Raw genomic sequence first — 25,342 nt, 5'->3', positions numbered from 1 at the left:
GAGCATCCCCAGACACGTTCACAAATACCTCAGACTTCCGATTTAGCAGAAGGAGAGCCGAGTAGCTCCGTCCGACAGTGTTTTAAGAGAAGGGGGGGGGGGGGGGAGGGTAGGTCCGGTTTATTCCTTGTGAGAAGTTAAAGGTTTCACACTCTTTTGCACACAAGTGGTCTGGGTTTTTGCACACCTCAGCCCCCAGCCTTACTCTCCTTCATCTAAGCACCATCAGACCTTGAGCCCTGGCTTGGGGCCACCTCACTGGTACAGAAGTGGGTCAACAAAGTCAAAGATGGTTTCAGTTGGGAGGCACCTCGGAGATGCTATAGTTCAACCCTCATCCGACAGATGAGGAACTAAGGCTCGGAGAGCGGAAGTGACTCGCCCGAGAAAACACAGCCCCTCGGGGGCAGGGCTAGATGCGGGTCGCTTGGTTTTCATTCTACATCCTCTCCCCATCCCCTCACACCTTGATCCCTGGCAGCCAACATCTGTCTCCATCCTGGGCCACTCTGTCCTGCTCGGTCCTGGCCCTGCTAGGGCCCATAATGGCAAGTCTCACACTCAGCATATTAAGAGATGCCACCCACCTTTGAGCTCGGTGACCATGTTGTGCCTGATGTACCCTGAGCCACACCTCGCTTCATGGAATGGCAGGAAAGAGGCACCCGTGCCCTCGAGCTACACTTGAAGCTCTTCCTGATGGGTCCAGGAAAGTAGAAAGGCTACATCTGAGGCACTCTTGCCCTAATGTCTCCCCAAAGGTGGCCTGAGCCTTATCCTGCTTAAGAAGTATAACTGAAAAGTTTCTTCCATTTGCTCCTCTGTTTCAAAATACCCCAGCCTGCCACGCCTACGTGTTCTGATATGTTCACAGAAGTCCTCCGGGGTGGCCTCACTGTCTCCAGGCAGATACTGTTACAGGGTGTAGCTGAAATTCAGGGTGTGGGGGACACAGGCAGGCCTGGGCTTCAGGCAGGCAGGAAACCTTGGTGGGGGCCTCGTTCTGAGGAGCAGAAAAGACACTACAGAGGAGCGTTTCCAACTCCGCAGCTTTGCCTCTGACCAGCCTTGGCGCCCTCTCCCTCCCTGCTTGGCGGCTTCAAAGGAACAGGGAGGGGACAACACAGCGGCAGTTATGGGTCCTTTAGTCATCCTCCTCCTTGGCCTCCGCGTGCTCAGCCAGCCCTGCTTCCCAGGGCGCCTGGTCTCTTGTGGCGCACTAATTGGAGCCTATTTCGAACCCGGTTACGGAACTGCCTGACATCTTAGGAGACAGGCTAGACAACAAGCCTTTTCTCACCCCCTCACAACTGCCTCGGGAAGGAAGCGCTGACCAGTTGAAGAGGGGTGTGGTCAGCCTTTGGACTATTCCAATGATGGACGGTTCAGTGACAAAGTCTTCCTTCTTCTCTCCGCCTGCAACTTCTACCCACTGGCCCCAGTTCTATTCCTCGATACGCTTGTGTCTCGTGCCTTTTCTGTTGGCTCAACGCTAAGCACTGATGGGAGATTCAGAAGTGCGAGACATGCTTAAGATGTTTGCTTTCATTGAGGGGTCCACAGTGATATTATTCAGCCCCTGAATACTTTTAAAAATAACTATCCTGATGGGCTTTGTTATTATAATGTTAATAGATGTTCATTATAAAAAAATGTAGAAAAAGCCAAAAGACAGATGGGGGGATTACTCATACTCCTACTTGCCTACCGCTAACATTTTGTTCTATATGGTTTTTGCATTCTTCCCCCAACAAATATTTAAGGAGTAAACACCATGCATGGTGCTGACCTAGGTGCTCCTGGAAAGACACACCGATGGATGCATCAGACTTGAATCTTGCCCTAAAGATGCTTCAGGGGAAAGAAGATACAGCATGAGCCTCAGAGGCAGAAACACCTAGGGTTTGGTGTTTTTTGTTTTTTGTTTTTTTAGGTTTATGTTTATTTATTTATTTTTGAGAGCGCATGAGGGAGGGGCAGAGAGAGAGGGAGAGAGAGAATCCCAAGGAGGCTCCCCACTGTCAGCACAGAGCCCGATGCGGGGCTTGAACTCATGAACTGTGAGATCATGACCTGAGCCGAAATCAAGACTCAGAAGCTTAACTGAATGAGCCACACAGGCACCCCTAGAAACACCTAGGTTTTTTTTTTTAATTTTTACACATTTTTTATTTATTTTTGAGAGAGAGAGAGAGACAGCATGAGCAGGGGAGAGGCAGAGAGAGAGAGAGAGAGGAAGACACAGAATCTGAAGCAAGCTCCGGGCCCTGAAGTGTCAGTACAGGGCCCAACACAGGGCTCGAACCCACGAACCATGAGATCATGACCTGAGCCGAAGTCAGATGCTTAATTAACCAACTGAGCCGCCCAGGTGCCCCTAGAAACACCTAATTTTAAAGGCACTTCCATGGGGCGCCTGGGTGGCACAGTCGGTTGAGCATCTGACTTCAGCCAGGTCACGATCTCACGGTCCGTGAGTTCGAGCCCCGCGTCGGGCTCTGGGTTGATGGCTCAGAGCCTGGAGCCTGTTTCCGATTCTGTGTCTCCCTCTCTCTCTGCCCCTCGCCCGTTCATGCTCTGTCTCTCTCTGTCCCAAAAATAAATAAACGTTGAAAAAAAAAATTAAAAAAAAAAAAGGCACTTCCTAGTTGCCTGATCATCGGTAAGTAAGCCTCAGTTTACTCATATGTTAAGTGGACCTGATAACAGCACCCACTTATTAGGTTGTTGAGGGGAGTCAGAAAAGTTAAAGTTTGGGAGACATCTAACACAGTGTCGAAGGGTCCAACGAATGGAGCGTCTATAAATATCATACGGAGGTAAGGCGCATTACAGAGGCCAGTCGGGTACAGATCGAAGACCACGAGTGTCCGTTTAGAGGAGAGAGATCAAGCCCCTGGAAACTGTTTCCAGAGCTAGTCGCACACCATCTGCGAGTGTACCAAATTGTCTGATTCAGTGAATGGAACCGCTGCCCAAGTGTGATCATCATTGACATCATCTGCTCCCCGCTCCTTTCAGAAGCCCTCGGTTTCCTGTCTACTTAGCCTCCTTGTGTCTTTGCCCTCCGGTCACAGGGAAGGTTTCAGGTCTCCTCCAGAAGCCGACAGGGGATAAATCTTCAATCTTCTAACTGTAATGAACTGCTCGGATACAGGCTCACCTCTGACCCCAGGGCGGTTTCCTCCATTACTGCAAGACAGTTCCCTGGGCAATTCAGCCCCGCCTTGCCTATCAGGGCCCCTCCATGTCTACTTAAATGGCATTTCCAGACCTGAGGGCTTCGTCTGCTCACAGAGCTGATAAACCACCAGAGAAGGAAGCCAGGCCCGATGCCTGGAGCAGCCAGTGGGGGAACTACTGATACCACACAGAAACATAGGGCCCACTAGGAGAGTGAGCGGCTCCCTACTACAAATCCTGGGACCTCAAGCCTCAGGCCTCCCAGGGAGGTGACCCTTGGGCTGTCAGGCCCTTACCAGTCTTGGTGCCTCTATGCTGTCCCCAAGTCCTATGAGCAGGTCTCAACATGACCCAGGATGGGACCCCAGGGGCAGGAAACCAGGCCCTTCCAATCCGAACATTTTGGCAAAGGGAATTGTGGGTATTTGTGCGTCTCCCTCCTCAACCTCTTCCTTGTGTGTGGCACCTAGATGAATGAAATATAAAATCCTTTTCTGTGATTTAGGCAAACCGTATTCCCAAAGTTCCAAAATGTACACATTATAAATAAAATATAAACTCCTCCAGATCTGACTGAAGCCTCTGCTCTCAGGGAATGGCACCAGAACGGCCATCATATGTGTCCCCTCCCGTTAGGTAAGCAGGGATCCCTGCGAGGCCTCAGGGTTACCGCGGGACCTCCTCCGGACAGGGCCATGTCCATCCACAAGCAAGAAAGCTCACAACACGCATCAGGAAAATTCCCTTAAAGCCATTCATCTGCTTCTAGAAATGAGGCTCTCATCAGCTTATCCAAGGATCAACAAACCTTACAAATCATTTAACCCCAATTTAACATAAAATAATCAAGGTCCAGAGGTAGAAGGACTTTGTCCACGGTCATCAGCAGTATTCCAAGTGTAGGGGGAGAAACTCCAGTTTAAGAAAACTCTTGCCTAAAACTTCCAGGGTTCCAAACAGGACATGTCGCAAATGAGTACCCCTACCCTGAAAATATTCATAACGGACAGCCTTTAAAAAGTATGTCTGTAAAGTGACATTCCGTGCAACACTTTAGCATCCTACCCAGGCTTCTTGGAGAACTGGCATATGGAACACCTAGGTGCCAAGTCAATCACAACCGTTCTTCCTGACCGTGAGGTCTGAAGACTGAAGGCCAGCCGTGTCTGCTCCACCGCCTGCTTTTTAGCTGCTGCCCAATGCCAGCCTGCATCAATGCAGAATCGAGTGGATTTCCTCAAATCCACTGCCTTGCCCATAAAACACAGCATGAAGAAATCACAAACCCAGCCACATCGCAAGCAGCCACTGAGGGATGGAGTCGGTATCCCCCTATAGTTTTACACATTCCATTACCAATTTTTCACATCACAATTTGTGACACATGGGCTGACAGCAGGACAGAATATTAAAAATCAGGACCTCCTGGAGAAATCCGGGCCATACGGTTGCCATGCCGACACCCCACAATGCCAAACAGCGCCTCCAAGGTCCAGAAACAACTTGGCTGGCTTCGAATAGCCCGGGCGTTGTAAAGGCAGAACTACCCCCTGGCCCAGGCTGTTATGCAGACCCTCCCTTTCCCAGCTCTGCTCTCTGTTCCCCAGGGGAGTGATGATGACGTTTGTCTGAATTTTCTCAGCCTCTGTCGGCAGGGCTGGCCACATCATCCTCTAAGAATTTGAAAATCCACATGCAGCGTCCTGGCCCAAGTACACAGAGACATGTTTTGGAATGGCAGGAAGACCTGTGAGAGGTTCACCACAGTGTTTGGCGGCGGGGGGGGGGGGGGGGGGAGTAATCCTCAGCTGCACCTGCCCCTTTCAGGCTGGACATAGGGTTCATAGACGAACACGCATTCCCCCATCTCCTTAGGTATAGTCAGATTGGAGCTCGGGACAAAATATTGGCGGGGTGGGGGGGTGTGAGGCTTGGCTGCTCCCAGAGATGGGCAGAAATCCTACTTGATTTGCCTAACAAGTACTTAAATCTTGCTGTGTGCATCGATGCCGGGATGTAAGAAGCTTCCAGCATAGTCCCTGCATGATGGCATATATGACTAAGAACCCCCCTGGAGTGAAACAGCTCGGAAGGTAGGAAGAAAATGCAAGGCTGTGTCCAGGGAGGTGTGTGACTGGGGACCAAGGCCTATGAAACAGACACCCAGGGCTAAAATGTAAGAACAGAGAGGTAGCTGGCCATGCCTGTAGGTGGCCAGAGAACTGTCTGTGGCTCACTCCCGGGAAACCCCCATTCTCCCTCTCTTCTTGCACCCCTACTCCCTGGATCCCTGGGATCTACCTGATAACCCTTCACACTTGAAACTTAGCTTCCAGTTCACTGCCCTTTCCTAATCTGCAGCAAAACAAACCCCAAGAGAACAAGGAGAGGGCCAGAGGGGATATTCACCGGAGCCCCCCATGACCTCCAATTTCCACCCCTCAAAACAAGTGCCATGTGCCCCCAGCAGAGCCCAGCACACCATTCCAGGGCTCTCAGTCTGAGCGGCCTTCCCGGCTGATCTCAGAAGGCAAGGAGGAGTGGGGAGAGGTCCAAGAGCAAGGTCAGGATTCTGAAGCGGAGACGAAGGTGAGAAGACCCAGCCTCAGGCTCTGCTCCAGCAGCAGTTTCTTCCCTTCGGTTCCCCCTCTTCTCCCTTCTCCCCTCCTCCTCCCCCTGCCAAGTCAGACCCTCCCCCTCCAGCTCAGACCCTCCTCCCAACACATCACCATAGGGAAGGACAGAACATCCGGCCAGCCTGCTTCTCCCCTGGTGCTCCAAGCCCACCTACCCTGAGACCAGGGCTGGCCCTCCCCGGGTGTGAGAACGGGGCAGCTTATGTGGGTCAGTGCTGTGCAAGCTCCCTGCAGGTCTGGGGCCACTACCGATTTGGTCACTTCCCACTCCAGCCTGTCAGTCTGCCCAGATCCCAACACTCTGGGGTCTTTACACTGGAGGCTTTATCCTCATCAGCCTTTCGGCCCAAACATCCTCAAGTCCTTCGGAAACAGTTCTTAGTGACAGGGACCCTCAGTCTAGAAGGGAACCCTCCACCTAATCAGACTCACCCCCAGAGAGTTCAAGCCGACAGGAATCTGGGAATTGAGGGCGGGGGCTGGAAAACCCATAAACCCCAAGGTCTCCTCAGGCAAAGCTGGGAAATATGGTTCCTTTGCAGGAGATTTTTACTTCTTCCCGGGTGGGTAACAAGACACGGCAACTGGGGCAGGATGGGAATATGAGAACACTTCCACACTAACACCCGCCTCCACCATATTCCTGGGGCTCAGCTGCCTTTGCACAAATATCCCAGATTCTAGTCCACGCAAGCCTTCGCCCTCCTGAACCTGCACCTCCCGGAGGAGTTCCACACCCCTCCCTCCCCAGGCCCAGATATTTCCCATCAGAAAGGCCACCCACCCTCAGCCCCGCACTTTGCTCTCCCTCCCCCGGCTCCTCTTCTGGCCAGGCTGCCCCAGCCCAGCCGCTCGTCCTGGGGGTCGTCCAAGTCTCTCGCCCGCCACCGGCCCGGTCGGAAGAACGCGGCCCGCCGGACGGAGCCTCTCCGCGGGTCCCAGAGCCTTCCGCCTCAACAGGTGCCCCTGCCACACCGAGCTGTCACCCGGGCCCAGGCGGAGGCGGCGACAGGCACGCCCCCTGCAGGGCGGCGGGGGCTCCGCACGCCTTAGCCTAAGTCCCCCGAGCGCCTAGGGCCCCGGCAGCGCCGCGGAGGCCCCCGCCGTGCTCCGCCACCTTTGTTTCCCTGCTCGCTCTGATGTCGCGGGGCTGACCTAGAGAGAGGGACTCTCCCAGACCCAGAGCACACGCTGCCAGCAAACGCAACGTGATGGACCCTCGTGTTGGGGTGAGGGGCGCGTACAGAGACCTTTCCCGGACCCTGAGAACGCCGCGGGTGTTAGTGGGGAGTCCTCCGTGCCAAAGAAGCAAGTTTCAAGTTGATCCGTTGTTGAAAAGAGGGCGCAAAGCCCCCTGCGCCCCTAGACACCCTGCCTTACCCAGCGCCCCCACCCCACGTCCTTTGCCCCCAGGAGACTGGAGAGGGGGTGCGCACGGCCACCTACGCGCTCAGCCACACGAGGTTCCCGCTGCCGGCTCTCTGCGCGCATGGTCCAGCCGCCTTTCCGGGGCCGGCGAGGTGCGGACAGTCCCCGACCCCCGGCCCCCGACTCCGGCGGCGCAGTGCCGAGAGAGCCACGTTCCCAGTCGCGCGCGCACACCGGGCCCACCAAACTTGCAGCACTTTCTCCCAGCCCCCACCCGCTGTCACCCTCCCTCCATCCGTGCGCCCTGGCCCCGCTGGCCCGACAGAGGTTGCCATAACAACGGGCAAGAATGCTCCAACAGATACAAAGCCGGCAGGGCGCGGCGGGCACGCCGCCCCCGGCCCCGCGCCCTCTGCAGCCGCGCGGGGCTAAGGACGCGCGCCGCGGCTCCCCGGCCGGTCGCCCGGCGCGCAGGGCGTACTCACAATGAGCGGGATGGTGCGGTCCTCGCGGAGCTGCTCTGGCCTCCCGCCGGCCCTCTGAGCGCCCCGGCCGCCGGAGGATGCTGCGTGGGCTCGGTTGTCCTGCCATAAGTAGTAGAAAGTGCCCAGGATCCAGGCTACGGTCAGGATGGCGATGGCATTGGCGCGGATCTTCCTCATGGTGGGCGGGCGGGCGCCCCGAGTGGGGGGCCCGGCCGGCTTGCTCTCGGGGCCGGGGTGAGGGCGCTCGCAGCCCCAGCTGTTTGTTTTCGCTCGCGCCTGGCTGCTCAGTCCTGCAGAGCAGAAAAGGGAGAGAGGTGGGGGGTGGGGGGTGATAGGGAGAGACAGGAGCGCGGAGCGATCCTCACGGTCCTAATGCCCTTCAGCCCCGAGCGCGCGCGTCCCCCGGGCGCCCATTCATTGGCGCGCAGAGCCCGCCCCGCGCTCCAGTCCCCGCCGGCTGCCCGGGCCGCGGCGCACGGGCAGGGGAGCGCGGCGAGTGCGAAGCGGCGCGAGAGCGAGGCCCGGCGAGCCAGACGCCTGCGGTGGAATGGCGACGGGCCAGAGACAGCCTCTGCTCCCACCGCTCAGCGCCCGAGCGCCCGGCGGCTGCCCCCGCGCGGCCCTGGTCGGTCCCGCCTACCTCCACCCACCCCCCGCCCGAGCGGCCCTGAGTCACCGGCTGGAGATGCGCGACCCCGGCCCGGGCCCGCGCCGCGAAGCTGCGGTTCTGGGCTGCGCTCCGAACTGCGCTCTGGCGCGGGGCTTAAGGTGTGTTCGGCGGGGCCTTGGGAAGGGATGGCTGGGCGGGAGGAGAGTGGAGTTTGCACGGGAATCCTCCGCAGCCTGGGATTCCGAGCCGCGCGAGGGCCGGCCCCGAGGAGGGATTGGAAGCTGGTGCGCTTGACATTCGAGGAGAGCGAAGGGGACTCGACTCTGCTTCACAGCCAGCGAAAGAGGAATGGGGGTACAACCCCTCCACATCTTCCATTGGCCTGGGGCTCCCAGCTTTCATAAGGCTTCCCTCCAGACCCTTCCCCTGTCCCCTGGGCAACCGTGAGATATCATTACCACTATTTCACCAGGAAGAAAGGAGGCCAGAGAGGCTGGAAGATTGGCCAGAGGCCACGCGACTAATTAGTCGTCAGAGCCCAGTCTAGAAGCCGTCTCTCCGTTTGCACTTTCCACGAAGTGCAAACACCCTGGTGAGACAGGACACAGACATCACTGAGATTTTACCCCAGGCCTGGAGGCATTGAGAATCCCGGGTGGAATGCTCTTGTCCAGAGCAGAAGGAAAGGTGGGCTAGGAGATCAGCACAGTGTCGGGCACAGAGCAGACTCGCAATGAATAGATGTTGCCTAAACCAAGCAGGGATCACGGAGGAAGAAATATTGTATTCCAAGGGGGGGTCTTAGAGAAGGCTTTTCATAGAAGTTGGATAAACTTTTGAATAGATTCTGAAGAGGGAGGGCAGGGGGAGGGCAGGGCGAGGTATTAGATTCATGAACAGCCAGAGCAAATGTCCAGAGGATGGCAGTCCTTGATGCGTTCAAGGACAAGAGCTGCTTGGTATTGCTGGGGCCAGGATGCTGGAAAGGGCCTGGTGGGAGTCGACTTTGGGCAGGCTGGGCGCTTGAATGCCACGGTCAGAGTTAGCAGGGGGTTTAGTTCTTGCCGATGCTACTGGACACTGGCTCCCACATAGGGTCCTGACCCACTTAAGGTCCTGGCCTCTAAATGAAGCTGCCTTAGGAAAGGGGAAGTCAGATAGCTCATGCCTTCCCCCAACCACCCCCCATCAGCACCACTCATTTTCCCCTGTTTCTCCAGTGTGCGGGACTAAACCCTGCATGTAATAGATGCTTAGTGCATTTCTGCTGGAATGAAGTAAAATGAAGAAAGAAAACCCTAATTAGTTTTTTGCTGCAGAAAGATCATCGTTGCAACTGCAGTGCCCACCTCCTGACTCAGAAAACTAACCACGAGGACACATACACAAGTCCAAAAATGGCCCTACCAAGAATATGACCCTGGAAAGAGAATGTACAAAGAGAGTCCCACAAAGAGTAGCAGGGAGTCTGAGGCCCAAGCCACGCAGCAGTCAGGGACAACAGGAGGTGGGTGTGAAGGGGCCACTGGCCCTGGAGCAGTGGGCCAGCCTTGCTGTCAGGTGTCTCGCCTGGGGAGTTTAATTAGGTTGTACTAGGGGCCAGGATCCATTTCCACAGATAATGCCATAGCATTATCCACTGCCAAGCCATAGCCTGGTTTCCACGGGAGCCATGGGGTTGACCCGGTAGTCATGTCCTCTGTGGGAAGCCAAGAAAAGTTTGTTGCTTAAGGGTCAGGCCCACGGGCATCTCCAAACAACAAGAAAACATAAGGAAACTGCCCTTCTGGTGTCCCCACTTCCACACAGGCTCTCAGGTCAACCAGGTGGAAAGACTTGGGCAATGGCCCTCTGCTGCCATAGGCTGCCTCCCTCAGCCCAGCCTGGCCTGTGCATATCTGGTTGCCTTTGGTCTTGAGAAAACCAGGTGAGAGGTTGTGGGATCCAAAGACATAGCACCAACCCCTAGTGAGAAGCTCCAAACTCACGCCTAGGCCTGGGGAATGAAGCTAGAACCCAGAATCAGGCGGATGGGGTTTCTGATGGCTCTAGAAGGAGAGCTGTATGAGGAGAGGGAGGCAAGGAGGATGCAGAATTTGGCAGGATTTCTACATGTCTCACCTCTTCCTCTCCAGGGGTCAGTGGTGAGGATGCTACACCTCTGAAGCAATTGTCACTTGTAGCTCTGTCCCAAAAAGAAGGCTGTTTCCCTGCCCCCCGCCCCCGCTCCACCCACCACCAGGAAAACCCCATAGAGACATTGCCTCTCTGGGTGATGTTAGACTTCAGAGCCAGCCCTTCCTTAGATGGACATAATAAACTTCCCACGGTGGTGGGGCAGGTGGGGTGGGGGATAGGGAGGCGGGTCACGACCATGCTCATTTGGCCAACAGAAATTTGACGTAGGCGGAGGCTAAGTGATGGGCCGGAAGCCACAGCACACTGGGAAGGGCCGGGAGCTAGCACCTGCCACCTCAGCTACAGCCCGTGGTCTTTCTTCCAGATCTGGATCCTAAATAGGTGCGGGCCGAGGCTCAGCCCTCCATGAGATGGATTTCAGTGTTCAGAGATAACAGTAACCATTGTTTCCTCTCTGGTCCTAGGAATGGATTCCAGCAGAACCCTAGAATCAAAGCAACACCTAAGAGACTTGGTGTTGCCCAACACGCGCTGAACTTGGAAAACAAGAGTGATAATGATAGCTGCAGTTCACTGGGTACCCACCAGGTGCCGGCCCCTCACACACGTGATCTCTGAAGCACCCACAACTCGCATGCCGGGACTTGGTGACACTCTCAATTGCCAAAGGGCCATACGGCAGGTAAGAGGTGGGGCTGGGTTTGAGTCCATTCTCCATGCTACTGCCTGGGTCCCAGTACAGGGCTTCTGAGCACACTGGGCAGTCTGTAGGGTGATCAGAAGTTCTGTACACAGGGACCTTACTTCCCCGCTGGGGCCTCCATTTTCTCCTCCGGAAAAGGAGGTGTGCGGGGAGATGACCTCTGAGGTCCCTCTAACTGTGCCCTTTTTGGACTTCTGGTTCCTTGGACAGTTTCTCCCTTGTGGCATTACTCTCCGGCATGGTCCCCGTCTCTTTGAAAGCGGGCAAAGCCAGCACTCAGGTAAGCTGGGAAAGCCGTGTGCCCCTGGCGCTCCCAGAGGCCCCAGAGAACTCTGCCCGTGTACATTTGATGTCAGGGTGGATAACAGAGGGGGGAAAGGGAGTAGAGTTCAGGTGAGAGCCTAGCTCTGGAGTCGGACAACCTGCATTCAAATGCCGGTTCTGTCACATATTAGGAGAGTGGCTTGGGCAAACTCTTACCCCAGCCGACCGCTCCCCCCCCCCCCCTTAGGCACTGCTGCTGGCTGCTGGGGCAAGGGGCTTGTGCAGGAGATTGCTCAGCAGGGCTATGAAGAAAAGACCCCAGAGAGGCCGAACAACGATGACCGTCCTGCCCCGCCAGCGCGTACGTGCCTGCCCACCCCTTCTGAGCCTGTGCTGAGCGGCCTGGAGAGGCCGAGTGCAGGGCCCCAGCTGCGTCCATTCTCACCAGCATACCCAGTATCCTTGAGAGTCAGTGGGCTTAGAAGCCTCTTGCCCTGTCTGCAGCTGCAGCGGGGACTCAGACAGTGGCCGAGGGAGACTGGTTAGACCCCCGTGTCTGCTCTAAGCAGGAAAGGAGGCAGAGACAGGGGACAGAACGTGTGTGACCACGCAACAGGCACGGTGCCGAAGCCTGATCACAGAAAACTCACAATGACCCCACGAGGAAGGCAGGACCCTCTTCGGGCCGGTGCCTTCGGAGGTCACCCAGCGATCAGTGGCACATGTGCTGCCCACTGCCAGCTGGCCACACTCAAGGCACCGCTGTACCTGAGGGAATGCTATTTCTAAGTCTCCATAAACCATCAAGGAGAGGACCCGGCTGTTTGAGAGGAACTCCATCATCATTCTCCTGTTTGGCTTTTCACTGTGTTTTCTGCCACTGGACCGTAAGCTGCATGAGGGCAGGAGTCCTCGTCCTGTTCACCATGGTCTCCCCAGCCCTTAGAACAGCGCTTGGCACGTAGCCGCACGTACACGCTCATTAAGTACGGGTTGATGGGAGGGAGGGACGTAATAGCTGGATGCAGCCTGCAGTTCTCTCTTGAGTCCGGCACCTGAGAGACGATGCAGGACTAGAGCCCGGAGAAAGGAAGCGACTTGGCTGGGGTCAGTGCGGGCCAGCGGAGTGAGTAACCTGGGCTGCCCAACAGGGCTTCCTCGGGAGTGCTGCCCCACCCTGCAATCATGGTGACGGAGGCCGAACGCTGCTGCGCCGGGATGGAGGGGTGAGAGGTCCTCTGTGGTTCCATCAGAAGCTGGGAGGAGTGACCCTGGTTCTGGGGGTTAACTGCAGGAACTCCAAATATTATTACTGATCATGGAATGAGCCAGCTGTTGCATTTGGGAATAATAAGATTGCAGAGGCTGAGGGCTAATTAGAAATGTGTCAGATGCTTTTTCTTAACAGCAAGGAATTTCTACAAAGGAGAGATGCATAAATAAAGCCAGTTGGTCAGCAGAATTGGTCCCTGGGGCAGAGCCCTTTCCACGGCTTCCCTGACCTTCCCCATCTCTTATCACGTTCTCCTTCAGTCCTTCTCTCTCTGCACGGCTTCCGGGGAGATGAGTGGCAAAGGTCCTCAGAGCAGAACAGATGGCCCCAAATGCCAGGGCAGTTCTTGTCACATGCCCGTCTCTCACCCTGGAATGGGAATTCCTCTGAGCAGGGCCTGGCAGCCTTCTTTTGTGTCACCAGTTTCTAGCACAGTATTTGGGCATCACGGCAGCACTCCCTGAATATTTGTGCAGTGAGCGAAGGGGTGAATAAATACCTAGGGTGGCCGGCTGCTGCTACTCCCCCTTCTGTCGCACGAAAATGCAATAAGCCTGCTCCACGGTAAAGCCTGCTTACCCACTGCAGGGGGGCGCGGGGGTGTTCCCAGTCCTTTCCTTTCCTGCTTGAAGGCTCACCATGCCAGGCAATTCTACGTTCCAGGGATACAAAAATGAACAAAAGCTGATCACAGCTTCCAAGGAGCCCAGTAACTGACCATGGGGAGATACACATAGATCGTCACAAGACGATATAATGGAACTCTATAGAAGCCCAAAGGGGGTTTCTTCAAGTAAGAAGTCATCTGAGAGCTGTGTTCAAGGACAGGCAGGTAGGCAAGAGGTGGAAGAGCATTCTGGGAAGAGGAAGAGGCAAACAAAGGGCGTTAAGATGTGCAAGTGAATGGCAGCACAGGAAACGGTGAGGGGGTTGGGTGTACGGCGGGAAGGGGTGGTGATGGCAATGAGGTTAGAGGGGTAGGCGTTGACCAGTTAACAGACGTCTTCCAGGTCTTTATAGGAAATTTGAACTTACTCTGGTAAGCTGTGGGGAACCATCCAAGATTCTAAAACAGGGAGTGACATGATCAGGTATACATTTTAGTGAGGAGGCTGGAGACTAGTGGCACGGGATCACAATGATACTGCAATGGTCCAAGCAAGCAGTGCTGTGGCCTGGACTAGGGCAGAAACCCTGGAGGAGAGACTCAAAGGATTTGGAGATCAGCTAGAAGTGGGGATAGAGAAAGAAATTAAGAACAGCATGTACATTTCTAGTGTAGGAGCCAAGTGCTTTGGTGTAAGGTAACCAACCATTAACTGAAATGGGCAGTGTGGGAGGAGCAGATTTGGGAGGTATGTTCAACTGAACTTGATTTCTCTGTGGTCTGTCCAGAAAGGCAGCCGTGAATCCAGGTCTGGTGCTTAGGAAGAAGAGTGAAAGAAGCTGGTCACGTAGAGAGGAGAAAGGCAGAAACACAACTGGGGCATTGCTGGGTGGCTGCCCATGTGCCCGGCACCTAGGCATAGGAGAGGACCATGTGCGAGAGATTAGGACTTCTGGATCCCTCGGGTGAAAATGATGCCACGGAGAACTGGCAGTTTTTTCTGCTTCCGTTGGATCCCCTGTTTCAAGAGCCCGGGCCCAAGCTCTTGGGAATGCTCATTTCTTTTTCAAGAACCCCATCACCTGGTGGATATTAGGATGGACCCCTAGACTTAGGGCTGGAGCAAAATTTGGCTCAGAGATTACGCAGTAAGACCAGAGAGAATTTGAAGTGAAAAAGCCCTGCTCCTGCAGCTTCTTTAGTCTAATTGTGCCTGCTGTTGATACCTCCATTTTCCCTGGGAAACTGGGGGTGGGGGGGGAGTGGGGGGTGGAAATTAAGGGAATGTTCCTGGGATTGGTACATATTTTGAAGCTCTCAGCAAGGCTGAAAATATCCATCGATATATTTTGAAGTGTAATTTCCACTCCCTTACCAGCCAAAATAATTGAACAGGAAGAAAAAGCTGTTAATGCAGGAGGCGTGTAACATCAGATCCACATTGCCTGGAAATTTACCATTTCAAAGCAATTGAGGGTTTTTACTGCCAGTGTTTACAGTCATACATGTCCCCTCTCTCTGAAGCCATCAAAAGGCCCATCAATCTGGCTTGGACACTGGAATCGTTCACAATGTCTGGAGCGAATGTCAAAGCAGAGAGTATTTTTTAAAATTATGCTGCCCTTTTGTCAGCATATACATCTTGGGGCGTCTCTTCCTGGGAGGCGGGGTAAACAGTAGGACTGTCTGTGCTCATGGATCCAGTGGTGCCAGAGCGCCATAGTGGCATGGCCAGGCACACCTCCACACGCCCCTTGGCGTCTCTGACCTGGGGTCCATGCACGGGCTGTCCTCTTATTCGACTCTGGGTGGGCAGGCCTCCCTCTTGCCCAACAAAAAGTGCCTGCCTCTGCCTCTGCCTCTGCCTCCAGCTCGATGACACGAGGTCCAAGGGATGCAGGTTCCTCAGTAGAGGAGCCAGGTCACGCTGCCCCTCACAGCCTCTGCCCAGCTCAGCGGGACAGAGAACAGACAGTAGACTTTGCAGACTTTTGTTTTCTGTCTGCTGCCAATGCCTCTGTGTGTGTGTGTGTGTGTGTACACGTGCATGCACATATGCGTGCTATTTTTCAGTGTGAAATTTGACTTTGGGGTTTTCCCGGAAATGACTGATTTCTTTCCCTATATTTGTGTCCAATAGAGGAAATTTCTAAATCCGTGCCCCACCATTTGTCTTTCATTTCGGAATCCGTATCTTTCCAGAGGCCACTACCTAAAAAGTGCCATTAGCTCACTTGGTGACCCTGGAGAAGTCACTTTCTGGGCCTCTTCTCATGTTTGAAGTGAGGCTTTGGTACAAAGGGTCTTGGAAGGTCCTTTCTAGTGCTAGCATTTTAAGACTCTATTATTATTTTTTAATGTGTATGTACTTTTGAGAGAGACAGAGCATGAGTGGGGGAGGGTTAGAGAGAAAGGGAGACAGAGAATCTGAAGCAGGCTCCAGGCTCTGAGCGAGACCATGACCTGAGCCGATGTCAGATGCTTACCCGACTGAGCCACCCAGGCGCCCCAGTTATTTGAATATTTTAAACCATTCCAGCCCCAGCAAGAATTATTGGCCATAAACCGAGATACAATTTTCTTTATTATCATTTAGTCCCTCCACACACATTACATACATATACATCCAGTTTCAAATGTTCCATTGGATCAAAAATCTAAAAACTACTAGATTAACAGCAGACCTAAAAAGGAGAAGTTAGAAGAATGTGCAAGAAATTGGAACATCCAGGATGCCCGAAGAGGGAACTTCAGAACAGAAGTGGGAGACTTTTCATCACACGTTCTTTTGTATCTTTTGCATTTTTTGCCACATGCATTTATTACCTCTTCAGTTTTAACATTTTTTTTAAAGCAAGAGTCTTCCTTTCTCTTTCTTCTACCACAGGCCTCTTTGCAGCTTAGTTCCTGGGCGTAGAGGAGACCATGACGGACCGGCGTCATGCCCTGGAAGAGCCACCCCTCAGCCCAGGCCCTGCCCAACACCAAGTCCCAGCCCTCCAGCTGGGTTGGCCGACAGCCCTGCCCCCCCCGGCTGCCCCATGCGCGTGGAAGGGTTCTGTGGGTGCGCACCACAGCTGGCTGCCCTTGCTGCCGCCACTCTGGCTGGGCTGTCGGGCTGGTATAGGGACTCCATTCAAGGGGTTCCAGTAAGGGGCTGGCTCTCATGGCTCCAGCAGCCTGATGCGCAAAGGGGCCCAAGAGTCCAGTAAACGGGGAAGTGCAAGAATCCAGCTTTAAATTCTCCAGCTCTTGCCATTCCCTTTCAAAGACAGACTGCTTTTTGTTTTGTTTTCTGCCGATATAACATGAGGGCAGGAACATGAAAGGAAAAAGAACAAAAGGACCAGAGATGCACAGGGAGAAGGGTCTTTAAGGCTCCCCTTTCTCCTGGCCCCACCCTCATGCTGCTGGCCTCTGCTTGGCAGAGCTGGCCTCTCTCACTGGTCTCGCTCCCCTGGTTTTCTCCCCTAGTGTAGCTCCTGCTCAGCTTTCCCTTGTGACATCTAGCTACCACCCGGCCTTCTTCTTCTATCTCCTGTTCTTATCACCTTCGATGGGTGCAGGCCATCACTCCTGTGTCCCCTACCTCCCCTCTTCTGACTTACCTATTTCACTGCCACGCTGCCCAGCAACGGCCACCATCTTTGAGGTCCACTACCCAGACTGGCGGTGTCACCTGCCCCATAACTGGGATTGCTCAAGGTAGGCTCCTCCACCGTCCATTCAAAATCCCTGTACCCGACTTCTCTCCGGGGTCAACGAAGCCCTGCAGGCTGTCAGCCAGCAGGCCACGGGAAGGTGCAGGCAAGGGGACAATGGAGAAGCCATGGCAGAGTCAGACAAGAGCAGCAGATGGAGACGTGCACTTGACAGAGTGGACACAAGAGATGAAAAGATACAGAGTATGAGGAAAAACAGCTTCAGGGAAGGAAAAAGCAGAGAGCGAAAACCAATAAAAGTGTAATGAATACCAAAACCAGACAGGCCTGAAAAGAAACCACCAGGAGAACTGTGAGAAGAATCAGGTCAGAGAGGAGGAGCAGGAGGGCTGGGAGGGGGCAGTATGTGAGGGGCAGGAGGCAGGAGGAATGGTGCAACAGAAATCTCTCGGGAAGGCTCGTTCACCTCCCAAGCTGTTGGGCTTATTGGCTGCAGCGAGCAGAATCTATTTAAGACACAGCAGGCATTTTGCCTCGGTCTGTTTCCCTGTCCAGGAAAGGCTGGAGCCAAAGGCTCCGGGAACCATTCCGGCATTAGGACCCTGCATGACGACAGAGCTGAGACCATGAGATTCTTGCCCCCTCTGGGAATCAGCCCCCTCTCCCCTGACACAAGCTGCCAGGCCCCCTAAATGCACAGCATATTGATCCATGTCCCAAAGGCTGCTTGTGTGCTCCGCTTCCACTGGGAAAGTCTCAATGACTTCCTTCATTCTGTCTTCAAGCTTGTCAGAAAGCAGATGCGGCTCAACTGTGACAGCTGCTCTAACGGGCTGCTCCCAGGGAGCTCCCTGACCAGTGGGAACAGTCGCAATGGGGACTGAAGAGGCCTTGGGTGATTGGATAGCAGCAAGACAAAGAAGAGAGCACCAAAGGATGTCAAAGATAAAATGGCCCCAGGGAAACCATATGGGACTTGAATTGGAAAACACCAACAGCCTCGCTCCTTTCCCTGGACTGTGTATCTTTGGGAAGCTCTAATCCGGGGAAGACCTGACTTCTCATCCACCTGCCACAGAGGAATACAAAATAAGGCTGGGAGCTAAAACTGGCTAAGGAAAGCCATCCATCCATCAAGCTTTGGTTTCTCTCCAATTGAGAGGGTTGGGAACGAGAAGTCTTCCCTCCCTGGCTCTTGCACCCATAAATTGTGTAAAATACTGTTCCAGGCTGAATATAAGTTCTCTGCTCTGCATGACATTTATATTCTTGAAAAATTTAGTGTACAAATCAAGTCACATTTTGCCTGCCAGAGAAGCTGGCTTTTCAAAATAAATCTGAGGTCAATCCTATGTTTAAAGAGAAGAATGGCTTGTGAAGGTGAATAATTACCCCAGTTCATGTTTGTAACCTTAGAATTGTCAGTGTCTGATTTGGGTGGCTGTGGGGTGGGGGTGACTGTCTAGAGATCCACCTATAGTCTGCTTGTAGGTTGCGATTAAACATTACTTTCAAACAAACAAAAAACACGTAGATAAACGTGTTGCAGGAGCCACTGCTAAAGAAATACAAATTTTAAAAAAATTGATTATGGAAAATCTCAAATATGTATTTTAAAAGAAGCAAGCCTAATATTAAAAAACCCAGCTCCAACAATCATCAGCTCATGGCCAATCCGGTGAGAAACTTGGACTTCTGAGCCAGATGGCAGATACAGAGAATGAACTTAACAGGACAGGACAAACAGGATTAGTCGTCCTGAAGCTGTAGGTCCAAGTTTCTGCATAAATGCCCTACCTCAGAGCCTAGAGTATAAAGAGAAGGCAGAGAAACATATTCTTGGTTAACAGCCAAAGAAGAGAGCTGGGACTTAAAAAATACCCCACCCCCACCCCCGCTCCAGCCTCCAGCCTCCACCCTCAGGCTGAACAGGTACAGTGGTTACCTTCACGGAGGGAAAGGATGATGGAGAGATTCCCTTTTCATTACACATTAAAAAAAAAAATGTTTTTTGTACTATGTGCACATATCACCTATTTTCAAAAGTAACTTGTAAAAAACAAGTATCGTGAAGCTTTACAGTAACCACATCAAGTAGATGTGACAACAAACTGCCCAGACTCAGATGCCAAGTCTTTATCCCATTTTGACCTGGATTTGCTGTCTTATAGTAATTTGCTCAGGTAGATGAATGCACAACCTTCCAATCCCAGGCTGTACATCGTCAGAATAGATGTTCCATGTGATACAAGAAACCCCAGTCCTGAGAGCTGGAGTAACTGGACTTGGGGGAGGGGTTGGGTGGGGGCGACGGGAGTCACAGTCCGGGAGCCTCAGGGGCTGGCACCAGCGCTGAGCCCAAAGCCCTGGGTGGGACCCTGGCCCAGACTCGCACCCCATGCCCCACCTGCTCATCAGCACCCCGATCCACATGGAGGTGGGCCCCACTATGGTGGGCAATGAGCACTGTGATCCAGAGCTGATCTGGGGGCCTCAGAGAAAAGCATCTTGGGAAACAACTTTTGTGAGTACTTCATCAATGACCCTCCTCACACAGCCCTGGACAAGCTGGAATGCAAAGGCTCCCATGTGCTGAGCATGACAGAGGTGGGCCAGACACTGATGTGGTGTCTGCACACTAAGTGACTCACACTGAGGAGGAGATGGGGCTCTCCTTTTACGAGTGGTTTCCAATCCCGAGTCCCCCGTTCACTCGTTGCCTGGCTCCTCTCTTCCCAACTCATCACTTTCCTTAGCCCAGCACCACTGAGCAGTGAACGGCCTTTTCTGAAACTTGCCTCAGCCAGCGGGAGAGGGCAGGGCCCTTGCCCTGGTGCTTCCAGCTGCCCCTCCAGCTTCAGGCCTGGCCAAGGGCCCTAGAGGAGATCAGGTTCTGTGGGCAGGCTGAGGGGCCCACAAGAGCCAGGCTGTCCCTGGCCAGGAACAGGGAGTCCCCAAGCAACATGGCCCCAAGTCTGGGCAGGATGGTCCTGCTTAGCTAATTCAAGCCAGTAAAGGGCTGTGATGAGTGGTTGCTCAACAAAAGAAAAGGCGAAAGAAAGGAAGTTGGAAGGGAGGGGAAGAGAAAGAAGGGAATGGAAGGGATGGGACAGGGAGGGGAGGGAATAGAGGGGAGGCGAAGGGAAGGGAGGGGAGGGTTACATGGGTGCATACAATTTGTCATAATTCACGAGCTCTGCTCCTAAGATTTGTATTTTATTGTACGTTCATCATGCTGCACTTCAATAAAGTATTATTAGCAACAACAAAACCCCGTAGCCCTTGTGAACAAATGAGTCAAAGAATCACCATTTGGGGGTTTATTGGGTTGGTGGTTCAGAGAAAACTGTTGTTTTGAGAAGACAACATGATGTAGACCTTTTGTAAAAACTCGTTCTTTGGAAACCATCACTACAGCATGTGCTTTTGGTTAAGCATTCCAGGGTTGAAACGCAACTCTATGCTAAAATGCCGAGAGGATGAGGCACAATCTTGGCCAAGGTCAAGCTCTGCTGATGGTTTGAGAGGGGGACGGCAGCCAACTGCTCTGCACTTGTATAACATTTAAAAAAGAAAAACGAACCCCAAGCCATCTCCTGCTCCTTTTCCAAGCCAACATTAGTCCTGCTCATTGTATCCAAGCACTCAGAGGAAGCTGTATGTGGCTACAGCTCAGGTCAACCGAACCCTAGGGCCAGACATACATACTTTGGTTAAAAAAAAGACTAAGAACTCTTAAATACAGAGAACAAACCGAGGGTTGCTGGAGGGGTGTTGGGTGGGGGTGGGCTGGGCAAGGGGCATTGAGGAGGGCACTTGTTGGGATGAGCACTGGGTGTTATATGTAGGTGATGAGACACTGGATTCTACTCCTGAAATCATTATTGCACTATATGCTAACTAACTTGGATGTAAATTTAAAAAATAAGTAAATAAAATATTGAAAGAAATAAAATAAAATAACATAAAATAAAATAAAATAACATAAAATAAAATAAAATAAAATAACATAAAATAAAAGCAAACAAATGAAGCTGGCAGACTGGGACTCTAGTTGGCTCTGTGGGATATAACAAAAGATGTCAGAATTTTAGATAAAGTTAGGGCTCATCAGGGCAGAGAAATATACTTTTGCCTCCCATCTGGTTGCTTTTTCCAGAACTACAACAGCAAAATAACCCTAATTTGGTAGAAACATGGGGGTTCATGTCTATATCTGGGTGATTATTGTAAAAAGAGCAAGTCTAGCATATTTGGTCCAAATCTGTGCTACACAAAGAAAAGCCAATATATCAACACCCTCTTTGGGACTGAAACTAAGCACTAAGGATGAACTGGGAAATATATTTTCTGCCAGGTCATAGGGAACGTATATATATAGAGAGAAATGTCTTCCAGAAGCGTATTAAATATAAACTTCACATTTTGCAGATGTCTGTCTCGCTGATGGCCAGGCAGAGGTAAGAGGGACAAAGTCCAAGGCAAGTCAGGGTTATACAAGATTCAGGCCCCAGAAACTTTGCAGTCTCCCCGTGAGTTGATCATGTCTTAGGACGTACAGAAGGATAACAATGTGTTAACATTTTGGATCCCTCAAATTTTCTTAGGCAGTCATGACAACATAAAAAAAGAGAGAATATTTTTAACTTATTGGTTTAATGTTTGCCTTTTAAAGTACTTAATTCTATTCAATCCTCTACAGTATAGCCTTAATTTCTTCTATCCTTAAAATGAGAAGCACTCACTCCTTTTTTCTCACTATCTTTCCATCTACGATACCTGATGAAGTTGCCTCGTTTCCATTCTGTGCTTATCTCTTATTAAACTTTACAGCACTAGCAATGCGACTGAAGATAAAGTTTCTCTTCTTTCTTTATTGTTAAATAGTGAACTAAGTAGAAATGTGAGTTCCCTAAGGCTGCACACAGCACATCTCTGGTGAGAAACGTATTTCAGCTCCAGGGGGGAGCACCAGATGGAGGAAGCGGGCTTCTCTCTAGTCAGTGAGGCCAGGAGGACACGGCGTAGCATTCTGCTTTCCACATCCCGCCCCCTCCCCCCCCCCCCCCTTCCATGCACAGTCTCCATTTCCAGAGCTAGGGGCAAGATGAGGGTGTGCAACGAAGGAGAAGGTACACAGCTCCCAAGGGAAAGTACCACATAAGAAACGGGGGATGTGTTACAGGATGCTACAGTGAGGAGGGTCCTTACAGCACATATAATTTCAATTTCTAACTTTATTGGCAAAGAAAGGCGTCCAGAAAAGTTCAGCGATTAGTCCAAAGATATACATGGCTAATGGCCAGAACCCAACCCCAGGTCACCAGCCCACTCTTCTGATCCTGCCAACGCACGACAGAACTGAGTACAGGGAAAAGCAAAAGAGAAAGTTAAGTCCATGGGATACACCCCCGTCAACCCACTAACCAAATAAACATACTTCTTTTAAATCTGGCCATGTCTTAATCTCCCATTTCTTTTCAGCTGTTAGCTTACTAAGCTCAAATGTCTGGTTCTTATCCAGGACTTAATGGATACTCTGGTGGCCTGAATAGTCAGAATCACAACTCTGCCCCAGCATGTTGAAGCCTGAAAAGGAAGATCTTTGGGAAGCTAGAATAGAATATAACTAGCCTCTCTAACTCAGGAATATTCTGGACCACACATCATGCTTATAATAATGCTGACTTCAAACTCAGCAACTTTTGGAGCTTATGCAGGCAGAAAGGCAACAGACTACCCATTTCGCAAGAGGAAAATGGAAGAACGGGTAATGAATAAGGAAGTCAGAAGGAAGGCAAATGCTCTGAGTTCAGTCTGGAGGGTAGGAGATTAACTACTTCCATTCAGAGCAGAGAATGACCTTTTAAGGCAGCGTGCACTACATTAGAAGAGGATACAACCCAGGATAGGTGAACTAGGTCCTCTGACATTCCCTATTCCGATGCAAAGGAAGTCAGTTCTTGACTATCCCCCAAATGATTACCCACTTGGTCCAGTAACCCACCGTATCTAGGGTCCTCCAGCAACAGTGGGCCACAGACAGAGCCAGTTAGATGGAAATAACAGTCTAATGTGCTTCTCACCCTCCCAAATAACATCCTGGCATTAAAGCAAGGGCCTTGGTGCCTCAAGCAAAGGGGGTGACTAACACATCTCCTAGCAGGCTGGCAGGATAGGTAATTTGAACAAGTAAGCTATCCGGCTGTATATAAGCCCTGCTCCATCACCTGACGTGAAACTGCTGCAGGACTGGGGACAAGCAGAAGGTATGAGCCTCCAGCACAAGGAGACAACTTGGTGAATACATACAGTGTATCACAGAATTCCAAAGCAAAAGTATTCAGGGGACTATGCATTATGTGTATGTTATTTGGACCAAGAGTTCAATCATAACAAGGTCATTCTTACATCCTCTTTCAGCTTATTTCATCCAAGAAAGACTGATTCTCACTGTATTCCCAAAGGATTAGGTACTCTAAAAATGGCCACTACTCAACAGAAAAGACAAAAGATCAGAAAGAAGGATCCTTTTAAAATATGTAATAATCAGTAAACTAGCATACCAAGAAACTATCTTCTTTAAAAGTAAAAAGTGATACCTCTCATGAGGATGAGACATAATGAAGGAAAAAAAAAAAGAGGAAAGGATAAATGAATGAATGAAAAACTCAGAGAGGTAAAGTAAACCAAGAACTTGAATTACAGTCAGATGTTAGAGCTCCAAACGAACAGGTAGTAAAGGATGCTGAACAAAAGCTCTTTCTGCCTGCTGGGTTCCTAAGAGTCTAAAATGAGGGATTAAAACGGCTTTATTTCAACAGAACACATTTTGTCATCGGATCTCCATCCGTGATGTGGATAGAATAAGTAACTTACGGCTGCACGCTTAAAAAGCAACAAATCCCTAAGTATTGGACCTTGTTCACTTTAGGAGAGCAAATCTCTGATTGCTTGTGTTTCACACACACAAAAAAAGAACTGTAACTTTTATTTTACCTTTTTTATTTCAAAATAAATAGCGTTTCCAAAAAATATTGACTGTAAGGGCAAATGAGTCAGCAAAGGACGGGAGACCAAGGGGAAGCAGAGAAAAGACTCTGAGCCTAGAAATACAACCATCACGGCACACTCACAGAGGCCCCTGCCATGACCCTGTCCCCTCACTACTGCTCTCATGGAAGCACAGCAAGGGCCCTGGGACACGAGCTAGAGGGTCAGAGAGAAGCAGTCCCTTGATATATACTCCTCAAAGGTGGTATCGGTTGATCCTCACTCCAGCCATGTGAGAGCCCTTGCCTCCCCATCCAATTTCTAGGATTCTATCCTAAGGAAAGTATCAAAGGTATGGTCAAAGGTTTATCCAAAAGACAGCTCATCCCAGTATCTCTGCCATTAACAAAGGATCTCAAACAACCATAATTTTCAACAGTGAGGGAATGGACAACTAAAGTAAGGTAGAGCCACCAGGAATCTTTCACAGGAAATTAATTTCTTGTGATGCCATGTTAAGTGAGAGGGAAAAAACACGATGCCAAGCTGTATATACGTATAACTCTGAATTTTGCTTTTATCGTTTGCATTTTTAACTAGTGAAAGGAAAGTCACGGACATACCAGCAAAGGTCAGCTCTATTCTAGACAGAGGGAAGATGCGTGATTTTTATTCCTTCTTTAGACTCAGCTCTAACGAACATACACTACTTTTCTATCAGCAAAAACCAGTAAATATTTGTTCTATAATATGTCTACCATAAGATATCTCATTTGAGATCACAACCATCTTAGGCAAAGTCTGCTGCAGTCCAAGGCTGACTCAGAGAACAAAGAGTCAGATCTACACTGTAACCTGTGAGAAGGAGCAGAAATCCCGTGTGCCGGGCTAGCTGCTCCCTCTAGGCTGGCTGCCCACGCAGGAAGGTCTGCTGGCAGGATCGATTCCTTCTTCCCACAGCAACCGCTGCACCTAAATGACCTCGTATGTGTTTCTCTCCTCTTGGCATGAGGATCCCAGGAAAAGAGAATGAAAGCGCCCTCCTCCCTGTTTCAGAAGAAGAAGTTTTTCTGGTAAACTTATCAAAATGACCCCAAATCAGCTACCACAAATTTGGAAACCTAAGTCATCAGTTATGTTCAGGAACTATGTATAAAAGCCCTATTTCTCAAGAAGGAATATAAAACAAAATCTATGAGTGCCACCTTGTGGCAAGACTGCCTGCTCTGCTGACCACCCCTCAGTCTCTGTGGTTCTCCACCCCCTGGGACTCCCGAGCATGGGGTGCAGCCACTGCCACGCATGCCCCATAATAACCCATCATAACCGCACCGAACATCCCGTCCCCAAGGTACTGTTCATTTTCAAGGATTTCCAGTTGAGATCCCAGAAATGCCTGTCTGAGGACATGGGGAATGC

The 25,342-nt window shown here is 51.4% G+C and overlaps 1 protein-coding gene and 1 pseudogene across 1 annotated transcript in view; one reads left to right on the top strand and one right to left on the bottom strand.

The window, feature by feature from the left end:
- The window catches only part of GALNT16 (polypeptide N-acetylgalactosaminyltransferase 16), a 94,888-nt gene extending 86,660 nt beyond the window's left edge, over positions 1-8,228 (bottom strand). Inside the window, exon 1 of the mRNA XM_047864610.1 lies at positions 7,673-8,228. Within this exon, the coding sequence (XP_047720566.1) occupies positions 7,673-7,849 (177 nt within the window). The 5' untranslated portion in view covers positions 7,850-8,228. The remainder of the gene's footprint in view (positions 1-7,672) is intronic.
- Positions 8,229-19,328: 11,100 nt separating this feature from the next.
- On the top strand, positions 19,329-19,576 carry LOC125169005 (GTP cyclohydrolase 1 feedback regulatory protein-like; annotated as a pseudogene).
- Positions 19,577-25,342: the final 5,766 nt, after the last annotated feature.

This window comes from Prionailurus viverrinus, chromosome B3 (genome assembly GCF_022837055.1).
Source record: "Prionailurus viverrinus isolate Anna chromosome B3, UM_Priviv_1.0, whole genome shotgun sequence".
In the NCBI taxonomy this organism is placed as follows: domain Eukaryota; kingdom Metazoa; phylum Chordata; class Mammalia; order Carnivora; family Felidae; genus Prionailurus; species Prionailurus viverrinus.
This window is presented reverse-complemented; position numbering and strand designations above follow the sequence as displayed.